The sequence below is a fragment of the Fusarium vanettenii genome (assembly GCF_000151355.1).
Source record: "Fusarium vanettenii 77-13-4 chromosome 3 genomic scaffold NECHAsca_2_chr3_3_0, whole genome shotgun sequence".
Taxonomy (NCBI): Eukaryota; Fungi; Ascomycota; class Sordariomycetes; order Hypocreales; family Nectriaceae; genus Fusarium; species Fusarium vanettenii.
The window spans coordinates 1837681-1861701 of record NW_003315880.1 but is presented as its reverse complement, the minus strand read 5'-3'; the positions used below and the strand labels follow the sequence as shown (position 1 = coordinate 1861701).

Here is a 24021-nt window from a genome sequence, read left to right as displayed (position 1 = left end):
CCTGCATTGTTTGACCGACAGCTGCCGTTTTTGGTCATTCTTCTTTTCACGAGTCAGGTGTGCAACTTCCTACCAGACTGACGAGGATCAACACAACACGGATAATCGTCAATGTTCATATCATGGTGAGTTATAAAGGTCTTGAGAGTTCTGTTTCTTGCAATTATATATAGCGAATATGGAAGAAAGAAAAGGAATATCATAGAATAAAATCCTCTTTCAAACAATTCCAAGCCCTTGGCGCAGTATGCCTCGTCCACACAACACAGTAGGTGACGTCATTGAACACAACCATCTTCAGCAAAGGAGTGACTTGATGATCTATCTAAGTTAAAGGATTGTCGGGTACATAAAATAAATAAAGCAAAACCACACGCGTGTTCCAAAATCGTCAGTGGCATGTACTACGAGCATCTCTGCGGGGTACGTACCGGTACATACCGGTACCTAGTGGAGAAAAATGAACTAGTAGACTAACCAATCAAAAATTTAAGACAGATTTTTGTCACATTTTTAATATTGCCACGGAGAGGGTATCCCTATATAAGGATGTAGGGCGAGCCACCGACTAATCGGTGAAACCCCGGCTAGATATCACGTGTGGCAGAGGCGTAGGCGAAGCCATATCCCCCACTCGGTTCAAGCATCTGGGCTCATGACACGAGCTCCCATCTTCCTGATATTGAAACGAATGTCTTTGTTGTCTTTGGCCCGTTTTTAGGCTCGGTCTGGGGCTTTGGGTTTAGAGGTCTGCCCCCAAGGCGTTGTATCTGCTCAGTGGCTTCTGACCCTTTGCGCTGTCAAACTGGGCTGGAAGAATTTCAGCCTCGACAAGAACAGAAGCCGTAGAGCCAATGACCCTTCCGCGTACATCAACGGCCTCAGCTGCGACACTGGCGATGTTCTTGGAAGTCACAAGGCTGGTCTCGAAGTTGGTTCGCTTCACCTCGCCAAGGAAATCTCGAGAGCCATACTCGTCAGTGACGGCGTAAAACCTCCACAAAGCCGTCTCAGTGTCGCCGTTCCAAGAGACATACACCTTGGTACCCTCGTTTCCTTGGAGTGCAACAATTGCGGGCGTCTCGTTGGGAATCCCGGTCCAGTTGTACCTGAAAGCTCTGTAATTCTCAGCGCCAACGCCAAGGAAGCCCGAGTCCACGTAGGCATGGAAGATGGGCTTGCCGTCGGCTGTAAACTCAGTCAGAGCTCCCTCAGATCCCCAATTGACGAGGACGTTTCCACCAGGAAGAACTTGTGTGCTGCCCTGGGACTTGGAAAGGAGGTCGTCGGGGGGAAAGTAGCCCGCAACTAGCTCGGCCGTCCACGAGGTTGTGTTGAGTCGCAGGATCTTTCCACTGCTTGTAGGCGCTGTATGGACCTCTGAGCCACCGCTGTGCTCGGTACCATGTGCGCTGTTATCATACAGGCTGATGACCTCTACGTCACCCTCCTGGGAGAGCCAGCGGGCGTGGTGTTGGAAGCAGAACTTGGCGTTGTCAGGGACGGCAAAGTTGGAACGCTTTCCATGAAGGCGCCAGATGATGGAGCCGTCAGTGCCGTTGATTTTGTGAATAGCGCAAGCGTCACGGGCTGAGATGAGGTAGTTGCCCTCGGCGTCCTTGTCGACGCTATTGATGTGGAAGTAGTCCCAGGCGTCGGAACTGTTGTAGCCAGATCCGGCTTGGCCGGGGTTGATGGGGAGGACTGCTTCTGTAGAAGGTTAGCATTGGAAAGGGGTTGCTTATTTGGTAATGGACTTACCGTCTGGTTGGACGTGGTCGAGACTGGACCACTCGAATAGGAGTTTGCCCGTGGCAATGTCAAGCTCTGTAGCCGAGTTAATACAATAGAGACTAGGCTTTCAGCATTTGGTGCAAACCTTGAATAATGGCATTTACAATCCACTGCTGCTCTGGACTGGCACCCCATTTCTGAAGATCTCGAGGCACAGGCTGATAGATCTGGATGAGACCAGTCTCCTCGTTGACGATATGGAACTCGTGCTTGTCTACCAACTTGTGGTTCCCAGCACGCAGCTCACGGATCGTCTCATAGTGCTGGTCCACAATGGTAATGTGGCCATGCCCATGACCATATCCAGCGTTGTGGTCACCTTCAAAACTGAAGAGAATGTCCTTTCCCTTCCAGCGCCCGGCTTGGAAGTTGGTGGCCCAGATACTGTAGAGACCATAGCCAGACCAGACAAGGTCGCCGTTGTCTCTGAAGATGTAAGGACCTGCCTGGCGTGGACCATGTTGTTCAGTAGGAGTGTCTGGGTAGCCAGCAAAAGGGGCCACGAAGAGATATCCCGGTTCGACCTCGTCCGTGGCAGGGATGGTGATGTTGAGACGAGGAGGTGCCAGGTCAGGACGGGATCGGAACTGCCAGTCGGCGGCAGCCAGAGGCACCAAGGCCAGAGAAGCAGCAGCCAAGTTACAAAGAGAGTGCTTCATGTTGGAGATGAAGAAGCGTTGCTAGCAGCGTCAGCGTCCCGGATCTCCATCTCGTCCAAGAAAAGGTACATTCACCTTGATGCAGCCTACGAGCCCAAAGTCCACCACTGATTTTCAGATTGAAGTCAAGAGAGTAAGAGATATGTGAGAGTTGTAAATTTGATCAAGTTGTTTGAGATGCTGTTCTCACTGGCAATGTGGTGATATATAAGCCTGCAAGAGACCAATGTCGCCGTTATACACAATGCAGCACGCCATTGCTTAGCCAAGGAAACCATTGGACAATTGAGAGATCAACAAGCGGGGAAAGATCGCCATTCTTGGTGAGGGAATAAAGATTGAGTTCTGTGCCAATGCTTGAGATGATGCATTGCGTGATTCCATGCAATCTGTATGACGACAAAGGGGACTACGTTGAGATGTGCAGGTTCCGTGACGTGTCGAGGTGAGGTTGGGCTAGACGAGTTCTTGCATGAGGCCCAAGAGTTGCTTGGTCATGTCACCATTACATCGTCTTGCTTTGCAAAGTAGTGGGATGCATCTATTCAGATTCGGGTTCAACCAAGGTAGCCATCCTCAACTACTGACTGGAGTCAATGTCTAATGACTGTTAAGGAACTATCAAGTCCATATGTACGTACAACGGAATTATCCCCCAATTACTACCGTAGAAGCTCAATTGGGTAAATTGTCCATCACTCATACAGTTGCATCACCGACATCCGAGTTGATGCAGTGGTACAATATCGTCTTGGCATCCCTGTTTCCGAGGGTCCACCGGTTCTCGGGACCTCGAATACGTGATTCGGACAAGAGATTTCGACATGTGCTAGCAGTAGAGTCACACCGATCTATCAATTCATTACCGATGACCCGTTAAATGCCCCACGGTTCTCGGCATTGAGTTTCTAGGTTTTAATCGCACGCACAAGTTACTGCCAGAGTGTTGAAGCCCACAACCTCGTCTCAACTCAACTATACGACATACTACCACAGTCTCGACGTTCAGTTTCGTTTCACAAAAATTACACCATCTCGTCATGAGAAGTTCCTCTCCTTCACCTGGGGTCTTGAACCCTGCAGACGACATCGAAGCCCGCGAGGATCAACCCCTCCTCCGCGCCCCAGATGAAGATTCATGGAAACCCCCACGGGGCTTCATCTGGATCCAACTGGCTATCATGTCCAATGTGTTTCTCTACGGACTTGATAGTACTATCACCGCTGCAACCTACGCCGTCATCAGCTCCGAGTTTGACGCCGCCAACACGGCATCGTGGTTGACCACGTCGTATCTCGTCACCAGCACTGCCTTTCAACCCCTATACGGAAGGGTTTCTGATATTTTTGGTCGTCGGTTATGCTTCTTTATCTCAACAATCACTTTTGCTGCCGGATGCCTTGGGTGCGGTGTGGCCAACAATGTGATCTTTCTCAACTGCATGCGGGCACTGACGGGTTTTGGCGGAGGAGGATTGATGACCATGGGTGAGTTGATGAATTGAACATACCCGACAATATCAAGACTAACACTCCGAAGCCACCATCGTCAACTCAGATATGATCCCATTTCGAAAGCGAGGAATGTACCAAGCCCTTCAAAATGGCATCTTCGGTTTCGGTGCCATCGCCGGTGCATCTTTCGGAGGCTCAATCGCAGACCACATTGGTTGGCGATGGTGTTTTCTCCTCCAAGTTCCAGTGTCCATCGTGGCTTTCGTGATTGGGTATCTCGTTGTTGCCAATCAGCCCGGAGGTTTCTCTCTCGACAGCGGACTGGGTGCCGTCTGGAAGAGGGTTGACTTCTCTGGCTCATTGCTGCTGGTAGTTGCTGTCTCAGTTCAGCTCGTTGGCCTGAGCCTTGGAGGCAATGAGCTGCCCTGGACTAGCCCCTGGGTTATCGGCTCATTGGTTGGCAGTGTTGCCCTCTTCGCTTTGTTTCTCCTAGTTGAAGCGAGGACGAGTGCTATCCCGGTGATTCCTCTACGTTTACTCCAGGGGAGACTACCTATAGCAACGCAAGCCGCAAACGTGTGTGCTGGCATGGCCGCTTACGGTGTGAGTAGAAGATATTTACTAACTTACCTTATCGCTAACTCGTCGTTTAGTATCTCTTCATGCTCCCACTCTTCTTCCAAGCCGTCCTACTCGACTCAGCCACCACGGCTGGCGCCCGACTTGCAATTCCTTCGCTTGCCACCCCAATTGGCGGTGTCATCGCTGGCATCGTCATGTCTCGCTGGGGCAGGTTGATTGCTCTTGTCCGCACAGGGGCTTTTCTCATGGTAGTGGGTAATGCTCTGGTAACTTCACTTGGGTTTGAAGACTCCACGTGGAAGTACTTTGTGTTTGTCTTTCCTGCAAACTTTGGCCAGGGGATCATCTACCCTGGTATTCTCTTTACCTCTCTTGCTTCGTTTGACCATGCCGGTAAGTAGCCTGTCCTTGATTAAGTCCTTCTCAAACTGACCGGACCTGTCCAGATCATGCAGTCACCGCCTCAACCGTATATCTCATCCGCTCCCTAGGAACCGTCTGGGGTGTTTCAGTCACCTCAGCCATTGTGCAAACTACGCTCAGCGTCCGGTTGCCGGACGCACTGAGCGAGGTATCAGATAAATGGAGAGTACGCCCTTTTTCTTTTCATGTCAGCTATGCCGGTAGTGTTTGTAAATGCTGATCACTTTGTCTCTAGATCATCGATCAAATTCGACACTCGGTCGACTCTATCCGCCACCTCCCGCCGGATATTCAGCTCAAGGCACGCCTTGTCTATTATGATGGTCTCAAGTACGCTTTTGGAGCTTCGACTGCGGTGGCTTTGCTTGGATTCTGCGCTGCCTTGATTGCCAGCGGAACTGGCCTTCGAACCACCCACAAGTAATATGGTAATCTTGGAGAGTGCTTGTCAGGACTAGATCGATTCAAATGACGGAAATCCTTAACGAGGACCGTCATCATAGAACGCCCGAGTGGAAGCTCTGGTTTATGGCTTCTATCAACTAGGGTCACAAAATGGCGTAGAAGTAGTTGAATGTCACAGTTTCGCAACACCTCCTTCCCATGAGCATCATACGTCCCTCAAATACCAGTAGTGTGCTAAACGAGGGCATTGTCACTTCCAGGCTGTAAAAAAAAAAATTAAGGAGTCGTCGAATCCACGGGGAACAAAAGGTGAGGAGGGCAAAAAGTGTGGTTCCGCCCGGGATCGAACCGGGGACCTTCTCGGTGTTAACGAGATGCCATAACCAACTAGACCACGGAACCTGAGTTGGTTGTTTGATGGGAGGTATGATGGTTCGAGGACTCATAATCGAACCAATTCCAAGATGGACGATGAGGAGTGGAATATGAGGTTGTGATGTCGGCAGCAGATGTAATTGAGTTGAGAGATCCTGCTTGGTGTTGCTGAATAATTAGTGGGGCAGGCTTTGTCTCAAGTAAACCTCATCCTAAGGTTTAGGATGGCGGCTCCTGGCAGCTGGAAGGTGCGAAGATCGAGCAGAACTGAGACCTGGGCTCGAGAGGCATGGCCACTAGGACCAAGGGGTGGAATAAATAGAACCATTTAGTCTTCATATGCATGAATAACTAGGTTTCCAAAAGAAGTGAATTATGTCTTTCTCTTGATTAATTGAGTTGACAATAGTGAGGCAAATGTATGGTCCACGGCGAGTTCAGGTCCCAGTCGCTCCTGCCTCAACTGCCAGCTGCTTGACACTGACGACCAGCTGCCGAAACTGGCCGCCCATGAGCTTCGTTTGCACTTGATCTTGACTCGTGACACTTTTTCCTCGTTCCATTTTCGCGCTTTCCCCCCTCCTCCTCTTCAATTGTCTTCTCCGAAAACCTCACGCCAACATCCTCCAGCATCACGACCAACATCTCGTCGGGGCATTGGCCAAGGGGTTCGATAGAACCACGCTGACGAGCTCTGGTTTCTCTTTACTTATCTTTATTCTCGGGAAGTTTCTTTAGGTACTCAAGGATTTGAATGAGCAAGGCAGAGCACCATGTTCTATAGCCACGAGAGTGCGTCCGCCCAGTATCGCTCGCCCTCGGCCTACTGCTAACTCCCTTCTTAGTTCTCAGCAACACCCAGTATGGGGTTGCTACCATTTGGTCTACATTCTCAATCCTTCTCTCTTTGATTTACACTGACCTTTTCTCAGGCTGGTGGCCACGGTCGGCAACACGAATCAGAAGAAGGTGACCAGAAAGGCCATCCAAGAGGTCAACGTCCCCAAGGCATGCGAGACCATCATCCATCCCGGGGCCCCTCTGGCTCTGCGTCTTCAAGGCAATCTCCTCTATGGCGTCTCTCGCGTGTTTTCCCAGCAGTGCCGTTACGTTCTTTCAGACGCCGAGAAGACCCAGGCCGACATGATGACATTCTTTCGAGTCATGCAAACAAATGAAACGGACCCGCGTGCAGGCAAGACCAAGTAAGCTTCCATTCATTCCCGTCTCTCAAGCTTCACTAACCATCCAAGGCGTCACAATATCACTCTGCAGGATGATCCGAACTTCGACCCTTCCAACAGCGTGCCAAACCCTGATCTCCTCACCAGCGCCAACGACTTGATTCTTTTTTCGAACAAGTTTTCTCAGCATAATGCCTCCCAGATGACTCCTTTGACTCAAGTCACCGGCTCCTCAGGCAGAAATCATTCACTGCTGGGCTTCGACCTCCCGCAATCTTCGCATTCGGGAGGCAGCTACCGTCTTCCAACTGACCTCAACCGAGATTCTCCTTTTCCGAAGCCTTTCAACCCGCGAGATCCTTTGGCGGACTTCGACCCTTTCGGCGGAGATGATCTTGAGGGCCTCCCTGGTGTCTTTCTCAACTTCGACGCCGACGGCAACCTCGTTAGCCTTGGCGAGCCTGAGCCAGAGCTCCCGCCTCTTCCTGGGTTCGACCTCCAGCCTCAGGATAACATCGCTGGCCTTGGCCCTGAGAAGGAGCAGGTCGGTGGCGAAAACGTGGTCATCATGGGAGAAGATGCGCTGCCTGATGCGGAACCCTTTCCCAAGCGTCGCCGTGCCGAAAAGTCCACCTCCTCAGTTGTTCCAACCACCGAATCAGTTGAGACCGAGCAGGCCCAGGCCCCCGCCCGTCGGGGAAGACCTCGCAAGCTGTGCCGCATGGTTGATCAGAGAGACCATGTCCCCTCGGCCGAGGTTCGCAGCTGGTCTGTCAACTATCTTGCCAACATGGAGGCAAGCCGAAAGCCAATCCCGACAACGACTCTGACTCAAGCACGAAAGAATGCCAAGGCCTTCCTCTTTGGCAACGGTATTGGAGGCGTTGGGAGAACTCTTGCAGGGTTCGATCATCCACTCGTCGCGGACTTTTCTGGCATGTCGCTTCTGGCCCGTCTTCAGGGCAATGAGCCTGAGCCGGAAGAGGAGCCCAAGTCCCGTGGACGACGTCGTGTTTCTGCCGAAGCCTTCGAAGAAGACCAAGGTGATGAGAGACGTGTTCGCCAAAAGACGGATGGTGGTGCTGAGATGGGACGCGGTCTAGATGGCGGTATGGGTGCAATCATTCCCGGCGACGACATGGCCCCTGAGATGGGCATGGAGGTTGTTCAAGCTCTCGAGGATCGACACTCTTCCTCCATGGCTCCCTGGAGTCGCCCTCCCTCAGTTGCTCCCGGTTCATCCATTCGAGGACACGGAAGTGTGCAGAAGAATCTTCCTGCCCCAAGCCCTCTTCTTGGCCGCGGAAGTATCGTTCGCTCTATTGAACGTTGGAGCGATATTCCCGCTCTGCCTTATGGTTCTGACGACTTCCCACAGCTTCACTCTCAAAACGATTCCATCGGGCAGGACGGTTTTCTGGATGGTCTGGATTTGCCTGTTGGCAACGACACGCAGAACACTACACAGGGTCTCGACAATTCTGCCCTCGATTTCCTCGGTTATGCTACAGTTCGAGCCCAGGCCAAGGGATATACCCGCTCTCACGATCGAGTCGACCGCCGCTGGATCAACTTTGACACCCTCACCGACGAACTTGAGGACCCAGCCAGCGCGAGAAAGTTCATCTCGGAGGCTTTCATGCATGTCCTGACCCTTGCAACCAAGAGCGCCCTCGCTGTCGAACAGGATGGTATCGCCGAGAACCAACCCTTTGGTACGATTCGCATCGGGCTGACTCTTCCTGAGCAAGACGATGACATGGTCGACGAACTGGCCTAGATTTCTTTTCGAACTCCGGGATATACCTCATTCTTTTCTATTTTTGTTTTCATCTGCAACAAACTGCCGGGACTGGCGAATACACAACGTGATGGGACATGTCTCTGCGGAATATCATGATATGGGCTGGGCTGCTTTGATTTTCGGGTAACAAATGGGAATGTTGTTTTGGGGTTGTAAGACTGCTTCGGGTTACAGCAGTATGGGAAATATCGGGATCAACAGGTCGCCTGGGGAAACGGCTAAAGAATGCGGATACCAACTGGTGGGATCGGCTCAAGTGGGCGATATGGGGTCATGGGACAATAAGGCAACAGGTAAAACGGACAGTATTCAAGTACGTGGGCAGAAGGCAAGCAAGATAGTCTCTATGATACAATCATCATTCACATCGAGAGAGGAATTCAAGTCATATTATTTCATTATGCGTCAAGACATTATCTAATCGTAAGCATCGTCATCATCTCCGCGTTCTCGATCCTCAAACTTCATATATTCCGCCTCGTCCTGACCGGAACCACTTGTGGTCAACTCCCAGGCCTGCTGGACCGAGTCCAGTAGGGAATCATCAAAAGCCAGGCTTGACAAAGAGGACGAAAAGGTAGCAACATTGCCATCGACTTTCAAGGTGCTGGCACGGATACTTTGCTCGTAGTATAGCTGGTAGATGCAAGGAGTGACCTCTTGGCCGTCTGCTACGACAGCGAGAAGCGACGACAAAGCCTTTTCGAGAACAATCTTGGCCGACGATGTACGAACGGTGCTCAAGTAGAGAACATCTGATATCATTCGTTAGCGTTATGTCATGCAAGCATGTGCAGCAAACAAAGATTGAAAGGTGAGGTGTGTATCAGGTTGTCAGAGATAATGATCGTCAATGAAATTCAGACAATGTAGATAAGTATTCGGTATGTGAATCATCATAACACCAAAGCAAGCGCAAGATAGAATAAGAAGAAGAGTTAAACTCACATTGTCCAGTAGGGCACTCCCCTGTGTCGCTCGAGTGCACCATTGCATAGACTGGATACTCTGAGGGTTTTCCATCCTCGTCAGAGATTGAACCAGTTGGAAAGGCAACGACTGCAACAGCTGGCGTGGGAGCGCCCTCGGTCAGCAGCTCAAAGAGAGCTGACAAGTCGGATTTGGTCACCGCAGTGAGTCTGCTGATTCGGCGGCCTTCTGAGTCCGATTCCTCGTTGCCTTGAACCACCAGCTTGGCCTTCACCTCGATATCATTAGTAAAGGTGAGCGCCAATGGCGCATCCGCCTGATCAGCCTGCGGCTTCTGTAAATCCCGAATGCCGGAGCCCAGCATGTAGACTGCACCACCGACAGCAGCAGCCCGGCAGCCCACTTGAGCTACCTCAGAGAGACCACCCCATTTGGGGTAGACGGCAGCGAAGCCAGGCCCAAAGACACCCATAGATGTCAGGTGGCGGCTAATGATCGCAAGACCGTCTTTGACAGAGATGTTTCCATCGTGGCTCAAGGTCAAGGTAACGACATAGGACTGAAGTATAGCGTCAAGTTTGAACTCGGACGCCAAAAACTCTGCCAAGCGCTCGTCTGCACGAGGCCCCCACACATCGGTCTGAGGTTCCGACTCATAGTCAAGCACAAACTTGAGGAACTTCATCAGGGACCGCTTGGACCGGGCCGGTATAGATGTGTTTGAGAAAACATCTTCTCGAGTCGAGGGGATCCTGCTGAGGGGGGGGTTCGGGGAGGAGTCTGAAGGTGGTTGGTAGATGTAGAAGGATCCGACGGCGAGAAACTCGATCTGACGGAACGCTTTCGAGTCGACCAGCTGCGTCACTAGCTTCGATCGCGAGTGTATCAGCTGCGGCGCAAGGGCCAAGCTGTAAGCTCGTGCCGAAGCTGGGCTATTGGCATCACGCTTGACCTCTGCGGCAGAAAACAGTTTCCCGTTGTCGGCAGAGCTGTGCTTCTCAGCCCACTCGTCCGCCTCTTGGAGACTGAAAGCCGCCTCACAGCCCCCGTAGTAGTCGTTAGGATCGACGTGGAGTATGTTTTTGCCTGAACGCGACAAAGCTCTTCGAGCAACGAAGGCTGGGTCAGTCTGATCAAGGCACACGACAAGAGTCTCGACGATGGAATCCAAAGCTTACAGGGCGAGTAGGGACTGCTGTAGCCCAGTGCCGCTGATCACTACATCCCACAGGGTGTCTGAGAGGGATTCCATGGTGAGGGAGAATGAGGATGAAGGAAGAAGGAAGTTGAGTCTGACTTTTATTTTGCGACGCGGAGATTTGAAGGCCGAGGTGGGGCTGGGTTCGGTTCCGTGGTCCGTGCGCGGGACCTCCATTCAACTGAAATTGACGTTGGATTTTCTCTTCTTCTTTTTTTCTTCTCATCATCCGCTCAGCCCTTTACACAGTGTCTACCTCCTCTGGCGGAACATTGTCTGCGGCGTGAGTAGTTTCATTACTACTCACTTTTCTGAGTGGTAGAGCAATTTGTCTTCCAGTATCTACTGCCCTAGAATAAAGTCTGAAAGGGTGGTTCGAATGGTTTTGACACATTTCTTCACCAGAACCAAGAATGAAGTACCAAAGCTGTAGATCTAAGCAGCTTCTCCAAGTAGCTCGTGTTGTATTGTCATCCTTGTATTTGGGTATCATTTTTCTATGACTGAGTGATTGCCGCATTAACCCCCTCCCACCGCTTCGTTGCCCAACTCAAGAACTGCTTCGACGTGAGAAGCTGGGGAGTCAAGGCTGTGCCTCCATGCTTCGAGATGGACAAGATCTTCATGTCCCCATCCTTGCAGTCCACCACAATAGTCACACTCTCGTCGCAGAGTGACTCTTCAAGCCTGTCAGGGTCGGCAAGCATCCAGAATTTGCCGTCAGTGGGTCGGTCCGTCTCCTTGCCAGTGAAAACAGCTGCGGTGCAAGCAACTGGGATACTAGTGATGGTGAGGGGAATCGGGTCTTTTCGAGTGCAGACAATCGTTTCTCGGTCCGCATCGTATCGTGCTCTCGGAAGCTTTGTGTCTCGTAGCGCAGCCAGCGTGCCAGCCCAGGCAGCATCGAATGGGTTCCCGTCAAATGAGATGAAGAAAATATCAACGTAGAGTACCCAGTATGCCACGACAGCCTTCTCTCCGTCTTTTGTTTCCGTTTCGTCTTCTTCCATGCGATCCTCGTCGTCTGCTTCGAGGTTTTCGGCTGGCAGGGTGTGCCATATCCGCAGGTCCTCAGGCTTGATGACTTTGGAGCTGTGGAGGAGGGAGTAGACACGCGTGCTGAGAGTCTGTGCTAGTGTGCTGGGCGGACCGCCTGGAAGAAACTGGGGGGCGCAGCCTGTGGCGAGCTCGATGTTTGGGACCAGGAGATCATACTCCTTCAGCTCAGTCTCGGTGTTGGAGGCACGATAGCTCGGGATGTTGGAGGTCAGGATTGTCTCGCCTCGGACACCGCAGATGACAGTGGTGTCGCCCATCCGTACGAGGGAGCTTCCATGTGCGTGCGACAGGCTTGACGCGTTCACTGATGGGATGCGAACGTCGGTCGGGGCCCGACGATTGCTTCGAGCTGGGGCTGCATCGTCGGAGGGATCAAGGTTCGCAAGCAGGTAAGGATGGGGAGAGAGCTTCGCAAAGGTTGAGCGAGAAAGCCCAGAAGCATGAGACATGTTGAAAGAACTGTCCCTCTGGGCGCCGAGGCTTGCGTGTGGTTGTAGTGGAATGGTTATGGAGAAGGCTCAATGTCTTTGACAATTGAGGATGATGAAAAGTTGGAAACAATGACAGCCTCGTGGGATTGATTGGTGGATTTGGGGGAAGCTTTGGCCAATTGTGTCGAGGCGGGGTACGAGGCTGAACTCGAATCTCCAAATCTCAGATTCGCATCGACAATGTAGGGTAACTAACCCAGTTTTCACATGTTGACGCCGAATTATGCTTGCCGCCGTCCCTGGCACTATAATACTGGTCATTATTGACTCGGCTGGAGACGCGCGAATCGGGTTCTCTGCGATATAATACACAAATTCCGAATCTGGAGTGCGGTGGGTTGTGCTAAAGTGTGATGTCTAGTGTCACCAAGCCGCTGGGTGACAACTTAGACCATATCGATGAGATATTACCATCGGGTGTATAATTGACCACAAACTTGTAAGCGCGTGACAACAAACCCTTGACTCGCACGACTCTACAGATACTCATGTTGATACCACACCAGATGACGGATAGTCCGGATATGTCATCACATAGGATTCACATCCAAGCAATGATCAACCTTAGTGCACCGGTCTGTTGGTTGCTGACCGGCATCATGACCGGAACATTCAGCGCTCAACAGCAGAAAACTTCAATTGGAAGGAATGGCAAAGCTGCGAAAGAGACGTCAAGCTACAGAGGGGGCGGGGAAAAGACCAGGGAACATAGGGTCTTTTGTTCCATTGTTGGTCCTATGGTGCAGCGGCCGCCGTCCCGCTTCGGACCGCAGCGAAGGTGCATGGCACGCGGGTTATCACCAACAGACTTGAGGAACATGTCGTGCGACATGGTGAGAGTCTTTGTGCATCGAACGATGAACGGGTGGCCGGATGATTCCTGACCCCTTTCGAGCATCAAATCCCCGAGACAGGCAGCGAACTCCCGTTTCGTCGAATGAGGCCAACCGCCCGTCACTGAAGAAAAAACAAGTGGACGGAACGGTGCACGAATCGACGACGCACGCGATTAAACCCCCGGCAAAGCCCTCACGGGCCGCAGCGAATCGCGAGTCGCCTGTTGCCGCCCGCTCGAGAAGCCATGGCACATCCGCAAGGGTCGTCACGGCGTCTCTGAACCAATCAGAGGCTCTCATAGCCTCATCACCGCTTTGCATCTCGGAGCTCCACTCTGATCCTGCACCCTCTTCCTCCGCCATCCCATCCGGCCCCCAACAGCTTCCAACCGCAAATCGAGAAAGGCGACGGACGCATGGGCCGCAGCAAGTGCCAGGAACCCTGTGCTCGGATGCACCTTGCGCATCCAATCCCGCCACGTTCTCAGACGCTCATCTTCCGTGGCTTTGGGACGAGCCAACGACGGTTGAGAGCTTTACTCGTTCGATTCACTCAATCACAATGCCCAGGCTCTAGCAGCTTTGACGAGTCCAGGCCTTGTTTGTTGACATTGTGTATAGCGCCGAGTCATTTCGTGATAACATTCGCAAGATGGAAGCTGTTGATGGTTGTTCAAGTGTCGAGGCCTATAACCACGGCCCCCAACATGAAGAGAAACAGAAGAAACAAGAGGAAACAAAATCCGACCCCAGCCATCCATCGCGGCGATCCCCAGCCCGAAAGTGCAGACCGCACGCAGCCAACGGCCCCGGCAGACAAGCCGGGACCTCCACCTCCCGCCATCGTCTTTCCTCGTCCACTCTTGCTTGCCTGCATGCTACCCTCCCCATCCACTATCATCACGCCGGCTGCGTCTGTTCCTCGCTCAACCACGCCAGCTCTCGCGGCTGTGTGACGGATTAGCGGTCCACAGGCGGGGAGACTGCATTTCGAGCGTCAGCCAATATCGATGCTCCGTCAGCCGCTTGCCCCGGAAAACCTGGGTGACCTTTCACATTCTGCGCAGTATGGCGCGCCTCTTTACGGTGCTTGTCGAAGCTCTTCCCTGCTGTGATTTGACCGGTCAAGCTCTTTTCCACATGGCGAATCTCGAATCCCACCTCTCCCTATCCACCCCATGCCCATGCTCGCGGTGACAAGCTTTGCCGCCGCCATATCACGAGAGGCACCCACCGTCTGCCGTTTCCCATCGGACCCTGTCCAAGTTCCCTGGTCTAGTCTTGTCTGCTGAACGGTGAAGACCCGATCGCCTGAGGCCATATATCCGACCGCATGCCCTCACGGCCCCCACCGTAGCTCTTGTTTTAATCCTCTGCTCTCCCAAATCCCCCCAGCACCAAGGTGTTTCTGTATACTCTCGTTTATCGTCCGTGCCTCTGTCACTTCTACATCCAATCGAAGGATCTGGCATTCTTCGACTCGGTGTAGCATAGACCGGTTATCCCTATTGTGCACTTATAGACCCTCGAAACCCGTACAGCAATTGATAGAGCAGCAACTGGAGGCGCCGATACGACATCGTCTCACATCACCAAGGCCCTTACATACCGACTCACCAGCTTGAATTATATACCATAACCGCCGTTCATGACGAATTAGGAAAAGACCTTCAACGCGCTTCGTCGCCTCTTTCTTTTATCGTCCTCATCTGGAGCTCCGTCGCTGGTCGAAATGGCTCCCAACCTGCACATCCGCGAGGCCTTCTCAAACCTGGTCAAGCGCATTGAAATCGCCATCACACCCACAAGTCCACCCGGTCTCATCCAAGCGCAAACTGTCGATCCTTGGGAAAAGTCTGGCAAATATGGCCGAGGATGGTCATACTTCGCCATTGCCTTGATCGGCACCGTTCTCATAATGCGAGTCTGGCATCTCTGGCAGGACAAGATTCGACAAGCCATCTACAAGCAAGAGGTGGAGGAGCATTACCGACACCTGTATAGCATGCAGGAAGAATATGCCATGTCTGGCGGAATCCCGGGCGCACAGAGCCCACGGCTCTTCCACGAAGGCGAGGTGCCTGGTGAGAAGGCATTCCGACCAAAGGCGCACTTCTCCTCTGTCAGCATTGTCAACGATACCCTGGCTCTCTTCCGTTGGATCTTTTACCGCCCAATCCCGGACCTTGTATTGGGAAAACGTCGAATTACCTTTTCGTCACTGGCCGTTCTCACTACCGTCCTCGTCTCTCTCATCTTTGTCGTCCTTTACTGCTTCCTCCAGCAGCCCCTGTACTGGCAGAGCATCCAGTTTGGTTCACCACCACTGGCGATTCGCGCGGGCATGATTGGTGTTGCCTTGGTGCCTTGGATCATCGCGACAAGTATGAAGGCAAACCTCCTGACCATTCTTATCGGCATCGGCCCTGAGCGACTCAACGTATTCCACCGATGGGCGGGCTATCTCCTGCTGTTCCTCTCACTCGTCCACGCCATCCCCTTTTATATCCAGCCCGTTTGGGACGATGGCGGCATGGAAGTGTTCCAGCGCCTGTTTCCTGGTGGCAGCGGTATCATCTACGGCACCGGCATTGCCTGCCTGGTGCCCCTTATCTGGCTCTGTGTGGCGTCTCTCCCATTCATCAGGAGAATGGCATACGAGGTGTTTGTCCTTCTTCACATCCCAGTAGGAATGCTCTTTGTTGGTCTCCTTTTCTGGCACACCAAGAACTTTCTCATGTCATGGGCCTATCTCTGGACTACTATCGGCATTTGGGCATTCTCCTACTTCCTGAGACTGTTCAAGCTCAACTGGACCAAGCCCTGGCGCATGTCCTTCCTTGTTGGCGACGAGGCTGCCATCACACTCATGGCAGAGAACGCCATCAAGATTACCATCCCAACCCAACAGCGATGGAAGCCCGGACAATACTTCTACCTCCGAATGCCGGGCATCTCTCTCTTTGAGAACCACCCCTTTACTGTCGCTTCACTATGTAGTGACGACTTCCCTTCGGAGTATGGTGAGGAGTACCGCGACTGTACTCTCGTCTTCCGACCCTATGGAGGGTTTACTCGTCGGGTCCTGGAGACAGCCATTGACAAGGGACCGTTTCATACTTATCGTGCTTTCCTGGACGGCCCCTATGGTGGCATGCGTCGTGATCTCGCTGCCTTTGACACCTGCATTCTCATTGCGGGAGGCAGTGGTATCACTGCGCTTGTGTCGCAGCTCCTGAATCTTATCAAGAGAATGCGAGATGGCAAGGCCATTACCAAGAAGGTCGTTGTCGTCTGGGCATTGAAGCGACTTGAGGCGATGGACTGGTTCCGTGAGGAGCTGCGCATCTGCCGAGAGGCTGCCCCTCCTGAGAGTGTCACTTGCAAGTTCTTTGTCACCTCAGCTGTTAGAGCACGCCCTGGTATGGATGCTCCAGGCCCCTTCAACCAGGGCCCTCCCAATGCTGGCCCCAACAACCCCAGGGTTCTGAGCCACATGTTCCACGACAAGCTCGATGGGTTTGTGGCCGGTATTGCCTCTAAGCGAAACTCGGCCTTGATTCAGTCCGAGGCTCAGGGTGATCCGGAGCGCGAGAGAGAACTCCGCGCTGAGGATGAAGATCGCATCACTGCTCTTCCTCAGCAGAAGTACCTCCAGCCTCACCAATTCCCGCCTCCACCACCTGGTCCTCCACCGACTAATCGAGAGGAGGCGCTCAAGAAGCTCGATAATTATGGCTATCCCGTGGACAAGAAACCGGAAGTTGACGAAGACGATCAGCCTACAAAGGAAGAATTCCGATTTAGGCCAATAAACGTTGAAAACCCACCTCACTTTAACTACGCACCACCGAGACTATCTCAGGACCCGAGGCCGGGAGATGAAGAAGACTTGCCGGTCCGGGCCCCGGAGCTCGCGCATCTCCGAACTACCAATTTGGAACCGGTACGGCCGCGACCTACATCGACATTCGGACCCCCTTCGGGCTTCGACTTTGGTTTCGCCAGCACGCCGACCGAGTTTCAGAAGAGCTTGATGCGGTTCGCATTCCCTGTGCCCCACCAGATCGATGGAGGATGGAGTGTGGAGTATGGCCGACCTGACCTGGGCTACATGCTCAAGGAGTGGGCGACTGGCGGTCCCGATGGACGGGGTATTCTTGGCCGGCGCACGGCGGTGTTTGTGTGCGGGCCGCCGTCCATGAGGGTCGGCGTCGCCAACACGGTGGCGCGACTGCAGGCCGAGATCTGGGGCGACGACGAACTGGAGGAGATTTTCTTGCACACTGAGAACTTTGCCCTGTAAGAGGCGAGTTGTCTGGAGATGCATTGCAAGATGGACTGTATTTTTATGGGTTGGAATGATCTGGAGCGAAGAGATACCATGAGCGATCTGACTTTGATGACCTAGTACATAACTACTAGCACGACTACTACACATATATGTCCTTGGATGGACGGACTATATCATGTCCACACACTACTATACTATTACTCTAATCCCATCATTTTCTTACCAAGATCTTTTGCCCTCTATAATCCCGTGATCAGCCGGCCCAATGGGTCATGACATGACATGATGACGAAGAGGCAGGCCAGAAGGGTTCCTCTAGTTGCCCCTCCCCCTCCCCCTCCCCCTCCTGCATGGTTGATGGAAGCCATGACGGACCCCACGCCGACTCAGAGCCGCAATCAACTTTGAACCGGGGTCAATGAGCTGCTTCGGACGACCGTGATTGGCGAACCTTGACGGACTTTTTAGCCAGGGACGTGGGGAGTCGATGCTGCTAAGACTGATGGACCGAGGCACCTTGATGGCTTCCTCCCACGCGACTCGCGTTGATGTGGTGAGCACCTGCATGGACAGGACAAAGGTACTTGAATCAAAGAGGTTCTCAGTGAAAGAGGCTGCTCAATTATTTTTCCACATTGTGCCTGTTTATTCTCCTCCATCACCTTGCATTCTTTCGTGCAATCTCTACCAAGTCTTGCAACATCGCCATCCCACCCCAAGGGTCACTTACACCAGCATCATTGCCCATATTCCACCCTTCCCCCCCAACAAGTATCAAAATCTAGTCATCATGTCGGAGTGGCCCGAGCGGGATATCGACAAGATTGCCAAGGGGTGGTCCATCGCTATGCGCTGCTCCAAGGAGCGTCTCAAGCGGGTTTACGGTCTCGAGACGCAGCAGTTGGATGATGCTGTCAACCAAGGCCGTGTTGTCCTCGAGACAGTCTGCGTCTTCATGCACGCCTGTGTCAAGCGTGGACAATACAAGTAAGCATCTTGAAATGCGCTCACCTTTGCGATCGAATTGACCGAGTATCTAGGCTTCCCCTTGAGTTCTGGCGGATTCTCCATTCTGAGTACGGAATCATTGTCTACCCCTCCGCCTTCTCAGAAGATATCGAGATCCAAGGGTTGGGCATGGACGTCACATTCACAGAGGCTTACCATGGCCACATCGGTAAGTTGGACAAGACTCTAATATTGTGTTTTTGGGCTCGAGCTTACACATACCTAGTGATGTTTGGCAGTTGCTGCAGCAGCCATAGCCCCCCTCCTTGCCCCTTCGAGATCCTCACCGAGCCGCCTCCGGTCTACCAGAAAGAAACCCCCAAGGTGGAGGCGCCCAAGCTCGACGCACCCAAGGTGGCATAGACATTGTCGAGAGAGAGTGCGTTTTTTCAAGGATGGGAGGATAGGTGCGTTTATGATAAAATGATGAGGGGTTAGCGGTTGGATTTCGCCGTGGAGGTATGGATGTTCGGAGTATTGAGGCATGGTAGGCGGGGGGCATGGGAGGTTGGAGATACCTACCTCATGACGATAGGGGAATATGTCTAGGTTCAAGGTTTATATGATGATAGCGAATGAATTTTTTTATTCAAAAAGTCCTTCCTTTCTTAATTGCGGTTTAAAAACGCTCAACTCTTCCCCTCCCGCTGTCCCATGACTCCATCGCGATTTGCCCTCCAAACGCCCTCTTCACCCTCAAATTCCTCACGCTTCCAAACCTCGACCTTTTCCTTGCACTGCTCCAGCGCTTCTTCGCCCGCCCGCCATGCCGCTTGCCGGTGCGGCGCCGAAACGGCGATCAGGATACTCTCCTCGCCGATGGGCACGGTCCCGAGCCGGTGAATCATGGCGACCCCGCGGAGGCCGTGCCGATCCCGAACGTCCTTCGCGATGGTGAGCATGGAGCGCAGGGCGCGCGGGCGATAGGCCGTGTACTGGAGCTCCTTGACGGGCTTGCCGGCAAAGTTGTCACGAGTTGTGCCTGCGGTCGTTGAATGACTGATCAAGGTGAGGAGGTGATGCTGCTGCTTACCTGCAAAAAGCACAATGGCACCCGCAGAGGGGCTGCGCACACGGTCCATGATGGCCTGGGCGTTGAGATGGTCATGGGTCAGGGCGACATGACAGCCTTCGTCTGACAGTTCCCAGGCATCTTGAGTATTTTCCGAGGCTGTCATTTTGACTACGGTTTATGTGATAGTGAAGAGGTGAAGCTCGCCTTGGAGTTGTCGTCGTCAAGAGTGGGAGGATATGTCATTGGGTTGATTGGGTTTCTGACGACTAGTACCCAAGAGGGGACAACGAACCAAGGAGAATTTACGTTGGACGACAATGTTTTAAAGGAGAATGGTTTTATTTAAGTAATAAATGCCCTGAATAGTCTTCTTCATTTCTTCCATAGCAATATTGTATCCAGACGCAGTACATATGGTGGGGATGAGAGCCCCATGGAGTAAGCTTAGGTTCATGTGAATTATGGAATAGACCTGCACGCGGGTTAAGAAATAAACGAGACACCAGAACGGCAGAGAGTATTAATTAACTTATCTAAGATTTAATAGATAATTTTCTATACTTATTATAAAATTATTAGAAAGATCTTATAATAATTATAATATTTTAGAGCTTTATTTTTTCTTAATTATATTTAGAGAAGAGTAAGTAAATATGTTTATTGTATTAGTATCTCGTTTTTTCCTTGACCCGGGTGACCTGGAACGAAGCATCCATTCCAAGGATCCACATGCAGCGATTAGAAGCATTCCGTACAAGACCTAGAGACTGCCGAGACACGAAGCCCAAAACCCGGCTTCAGATTGTCTTGTTGTTGAGTGGTGAGAGTTTCTAATCTACCTGGTGGTACTTGTGTGACTCTCATCGACGGCACCTTGCGGAGGACTGGTATCATGAAGTAGAATGAAATCAAACATCATGATATTCTAGTGCATTCAAGAGATAACAATAGAACCGAGATGCAGCCTTAATTCACATCCATTTATGCTGAGAGTGACTTAATGCACATCAGTGAGACCTCGTGCAGCGCATCATAGGCGCTATACCATTTTAGGAAGTATGCCATCAGCCTACTTCTTCCCGTCCAAGCATGCCAACAACCTGACCTTGTACAAACATTTCGCCGTGCAAACTTTCCATTTTACTTTTTTCTTCACCTTCTTATCTGTCCATTCACTTTTGTTTGGTTTGCGCGAATACGAATAATTCACCGTACGCGCTTTCGCTTGTATGCGCCGTCACCACCATCACTAGACGCAAACGCTCGACTGGGAAGAATGAATCCAAACGACAACTACCACGAACGAGACGCCGGCTACCGATCGCGGCAGGGTAAACACACAACCCGGGCCTCTGGCAGTGATGGAAGACACGAGAAGGACCTCCATGGATGATTTGAGCTTTTCGGCTGACTTCCCCACGGGACGGCGAGATCATTCCAGGTCTCCGCCCAGGCAAGCTTTCCGCGACGAACCACGGGGGAGAGACTCTCGACACCGGGACGACGACATGCGCTACGACAAGGAGTACGATCGCAGACAAGGACGTTCCGATGATGGATACTCGAGACGAGGCCCCCGGTACAATGCCCGAGACGAACACGACTATGGCGGCATGTATGATGAAGGCGGCTACACCGGCAAAGAAGACTATGGTCGTGACCGATACGAGAACGAGAGGCACCGAGGTGGAAAAGGCCGGTACCGAGACGAGGATGACCCCAACTCTCGGTCCCCGTCAGGAAGCTACGACAACCGTAGCCGCTCCCACAGCCCAACGCGCGAGGCCGGCAAGCCTAGCGATACCGTCATACTCGAAGGTCTACCATTCAGCATATCGTCGAACGAGGTTGGTACCCTACCGATCTGAGCAAGTGAATCCAAGTCCTGGAAATACCTTTTGGTCATTGAGTTGGAAAACCGCTTGTTCAGGTGTTATCTGTTCCGCGCTGCTTGTCCTGACCACGAACAACGGCGCCGAGCTCCATATCCGATCACCGGCCAGTGTATCAGTTCGCAAGACTAATTGGAGAGCCTGCAGCTGCGAGAAAGTATTCTCAGCAACTCGATTGCCGCCGAGTTCCCCTCGATCGACGTGCGCGTGTCAGCCTCAAAGGGTGAGATCTACAACTGGGCGCTTGTTGCTGGCCGTCACTGACAAAGTCGGATAGGGCATCGCAGGGCGTTTGTTCAGTTCCAGGAAGTCGATCATGCAGTTAACTTTATGAGAGAGCATTATCCAAAGCTTCTCGTTGAATTGTCGCATCCCACTGATGACGTACCAGAAGGGAAGTTTGATGCGTATATTCACTACGCTCGGAGCCGAGACACTCGCGATGAGTCTGATGTTCGAGGAGGCCCTGGCGATAATTGGATTTGCCCTACAGTAGGTCTCTTGCTACGAATATGCGCTTCTTGGGCTGACCAAAGCCAGTGTGACTTTTCCAACTATGCTACTCGGACCAAGTGTAAGATATGCGGTGGTCCTCAAGCCGGTAAGTTGTGTTTGCTCTCTTCACTACATCGGTGCTGAACATGTTACAACAGCCCCAGCGTGGCAACTGAGCCTTACCGGAGTGGCAGATGCTGCCGACGTGCCATCTCAGATTCTCGTTGTCTACCCCTTGGCGTCATTCGTGAACGAGAGCATGCTGGCGGACGACATGAAGCGCCTGGAGCTTGTGAAACCAGTGAACCCTAAAGACAGCTCAAATGGTGCGCCTAAGTTGAAGTCGACAGCGCCAACTGGTGACACGACAGGTTACGGTGCCAGACCCGGGTCCCTGCATCGCGTATTCCTCATGCGCGACGTAAACACCAACGAATCGTTCAAGTACGGCTTTGCGGAATTCTGGACAGTGAAGGATGCCACAGCCGCCATGACCAAATTCCGCAAGTCACGGTCGTTCACTGTTGCGGCCTGTCCGGTCACTGTGTCTAGCACGCACATGGGCGTCTTTGTGCCTGAGCAACGGGAGGTGACACCCGAGATTGACCACTTGTCCTTCAACCCTCTGTTCAACCCGACCATTCGTGTTTGCTACCGAGACTTTCACGTCTACCCCAGCCAACAGGTGGTCACTACGCAACCTCCGGAGGGAGAGAGCATCTCGAAACGACCCACTGATGAAGGGAATGACAAGAAGCCAAAGAAGCGCAAGGCAGATGGTAGTCTGCTTGCGTCTTCTACCAAGAAGATGGTGCCGATGGCTGGACAGATGGCCATGTGGCAACGAAAGAGAGATGAGCTCCGCGTTGCCCACGATCAAGGGTCTGATAAGCCTGAGCTGAGCGACGTCAACCGAACTCCTCTGCGGATATCGCTGTCAGGGAGCGGAGCTGATGGACCGAAAGCTCAATCTGCGATCAAGATCTCAATATCTGGAGCCTCCAAGGTTGGAGCCCCTGAGCCTGTGGCTTCTAGCAACCCGGTTCTGTCTGAGACACCGGCTTCGTCTGACACCACACCGAAGCCTCCTGCCGATGTCGCAGAGAAGCCACCAATCTCATACGTTGACCGTGATCGTCTAATGTGTCTGATTTGCATGCGCAAGTACAAATCAGTAGACGAGGTCAACATTCACGAGAAGTCGCGTAACCATGCCAACGCCATGGCGAATGAGGAGCAGGTCAAAGCTGCCCTACCTAGGCTGGCCGCTCGAGATAAGCGACTGCAGAAGGAGGCAAAGGAGAAGATGGATGCTGCAGCAGCCTCTCAGTACCGTGATCGCGCCAAGGAGAGACGAGATGCATACAACCAGCCCACCAAGCCTACTCCAGCACCACAAGGCAAGCCAAAGCCGGTGTCGAAGCCAGAGGAGCCCGCCCCGCCAGCCAAGCCAGCCCAGTCAAAGGGCGCTGGCATGCTCGCCAAGATGGGCTGGGCAACTGGTGCAGGCCTGGGTGCGAATGGAGACGGGCGAACCGACGTGATCGTGACCAATGCCTACCAGGAGGGTGTCGGTCTCGGTGCAGAGGGCGGTAATCTTGGTGATGCAGCCCAGGTTGCTGAACGCAAGACCAAGAATAGCTACGCCGACTACGTGAACACGGTGCAGGACAAGGCCAGAGAGCGATACAACAAGATGGGATAGGGCAATCGTCTCATCAAAGCAAGGAAGGGATGATAGAATAGATTGGGCGTTGGGGCATGCACTTGTGCACATGGGTCACGGTCTCGGGGTTTGCGAATTAAAATGGATTAGGAGTTAAACAACAAAGCGATCTATCTATATGATGTGTGTACTGGCCTGACCCTTGATCCAAGCAGTGGATAGTAGAGTGAATCCAGCAGGCTGTATATGCCTTGTTTTTAAACCGAACAATCAAGTATCTGGTGTGTCTAGTTGTGCGAGTATCAGGGTTGAGATAGGCAGGGGGTAGGATCATGTACAAATGGTTGTTGATGTGTGCAAATATGACCATGTTTCTTTCCAACAAGGGGTATCGTATATACATGTCGTGAGACGTAAACTTTCACGGGGGGTTCTGCCCCCGAAATGGATGTGATA

The 24021-nt window shown here is 52.4% G+C and overlaps 9 protein-coding genes across 9 annotated transcripts; 5 read left to right on the top strand and 4 right to left on the bottom strand.

The window, feature by feature from the left end:
* Positions 1 to 728: 728 nt before the first annotated feature.
* NECHADRAFT_67419 (uncharacterized protein) lies at positions 729 to 2453 on the bottom strand (the record flags this gene model as incomplete). The annotated part of the gene is made up of 3 exons (XM_003052589.1): positions 729 to 1710; positions 1762 to 1827; positions 1880 to 2453. 3 exons carry the CDS (start codon positions 2451 to 2453, stop codon positions 743 to 745), a joined length of 1608 nt encoding a protein of 535 aa, XP_003052635.1. The 3' UTR covers positions 729 to 742.
* Positions 2454 to 3493: 1040 nt separating this feature from the next.
* On the top strand, positions 3494 to 5337 carry NECHADRAFT_36228 (uncharacterized protein; the record flags this gene model as incomplete). Its single annotated transcript, XM_003053092.1, has 5 exons — positions 3494 to 3941; positions 3994 to 4511; positions 4562 to 4883; positions 4982 to 5079; positions 5149 to 5337. The coding sequence occupies 5 exons, from the start codon at positions 3494 to 3496 to the stop codon at positions 5335 to 5337; spliced, it is 1575 nt and encodes a 524-aa protein (XP_003053138.1).
* Positions 5338 to 6466: 1129 nt separating this feature from the next.
* On the top strand, positions 6467 to 8657 carry NECHADRAFT_91940 (uncharacterized protein; the record flags this gene model as incomplete). The annotated part of the gene is made up of 4 exons (XM_003053091.1): positions 6467 to 6485; positions 6539 to 6575; positions 6626 to 6898; positions 6947 to 8657. The coding sequence occupies 4 exons, from the start codon at positions 6467 to 6469 to the stop codon at positions 8655 to 8657; spliced, it is 2040 nt and encodes a 679-aa protein (XP_003053137.1).
* Positions 8658 to 9098: 441 nt separating this feature from the next.
* On the bottom strand, positions 9099 to 10863 carry NECHADRAFT_77829 (uncharacterized protein; the record flags this gene model as incomplete). The annotated part of the gene is made up of 3 exons (XM_003052588.1): positions 9099 to 9436; positions 9630 to 10714; positions 10790 to 10863. The coding sequence occupies 3 exons, from the start codon at positions 10861 to 10863 to the stop codon at positions 9099 to 9101; spliced, it is 1497 nt and encodes a 498-aa protein (XP_003052634.1).
* A 443-nt stretch (positions 10864 to 11306) lies between these two features.
* Positions 11307 to 12317, bottom strand: NECHADRAFT_91938 (uncharacterized protein; the record flags this gene model as incomplete). Its single annotated transcript, XM_003052587.1, has 1 exon — positions 11307 to 12317. The coding sequence occupies one exon, from the start codon at positions 12315 to 12317 to the stop codon at positions 11307 to 11309; it is 1011 nt and encodes a 336-aa protein (XP_003052633.1).
* Positions 12318 to 14927: 2610 nt separating this feature from the next.
* NECHADRAFT_99657 (uncharacterized protein) lies at positions 14928 to 17716 on the top strand (the record flags this gene model as incomplete). The annotated part of the gene is made up of 1 exon (XM_003053090.1): positions 14928 to 17716. One exon carries the CDS (start codon positions 14928 to 14930, stop codon positions 17499 to 17501), a length of 2574 nt encoding a protein of 857 aa, XP_003053136.1. The 3' UTR covers positions 17502 to 17716.
* A 563-nt stretch (positions 17717 to 18279) lies between these two features.
* NECHADRAFT_77826 (uncharacterized protein) lies at positions 18280 to 18860 on the top strand (the record flags this gene model as incomplete). The annotated part of the gene is made up of 3 exons (XM_003053089.1): positions 18280 to 18476; positions 18530 to 18666; positions 18724 to 18860. 3 exons carry the CDS (start codon positions 18280 to 18282, stop codon positions 18858 to 18860), a joined length of 471 nt encoding a protein of 156 aa, XP_003053135.1.
* A 266-nt stretch (positions 18861 to 19126) lies between these two features.
* NECHADRAFT_36245 (uncharacterized protein) lies at positions 19127 to 19675 on the bottom strand (the record flags this gene model as incomplete). The annotated part of the gene is made up of 2 exons (XM_003052586.1): positions 19127 to 19479; positions 19531 to 19675. The coding sequence occupies 2 exons, from the start codon at positions 19673 to 19675 to the stop codon at positions 19127 to 19129; spliced, it is 498 nt and encodes a 165-aa protein (XP_003052632.1).
* Positions 19676 to 21020: 1345 nt separating this feature from the next.
* NECHADRAFT_77824 (uncharacterized protein) lies at positions 21021 to 23604 on the top strand (the record flags this gene model as incomplete). The annotated part of the gene is made up of 5 exons (XM_003053088.1): positions 21021 to 21359; positions 21552 to 21627; positions 21682 to 21896; positions 21945 to 22005; positions 22058 to 23604. The coding sequence occupies 5 exons, from the start codon at positions 21021 to 21023 to the stop codon at positions 23602 to 23604; spliced, it is 2238 nt and encodes a 745-aa protein (XP_003053134.1).
* Between the last annotated feature and the right edge of the window lie 417 nt (positions 23605 to 24021).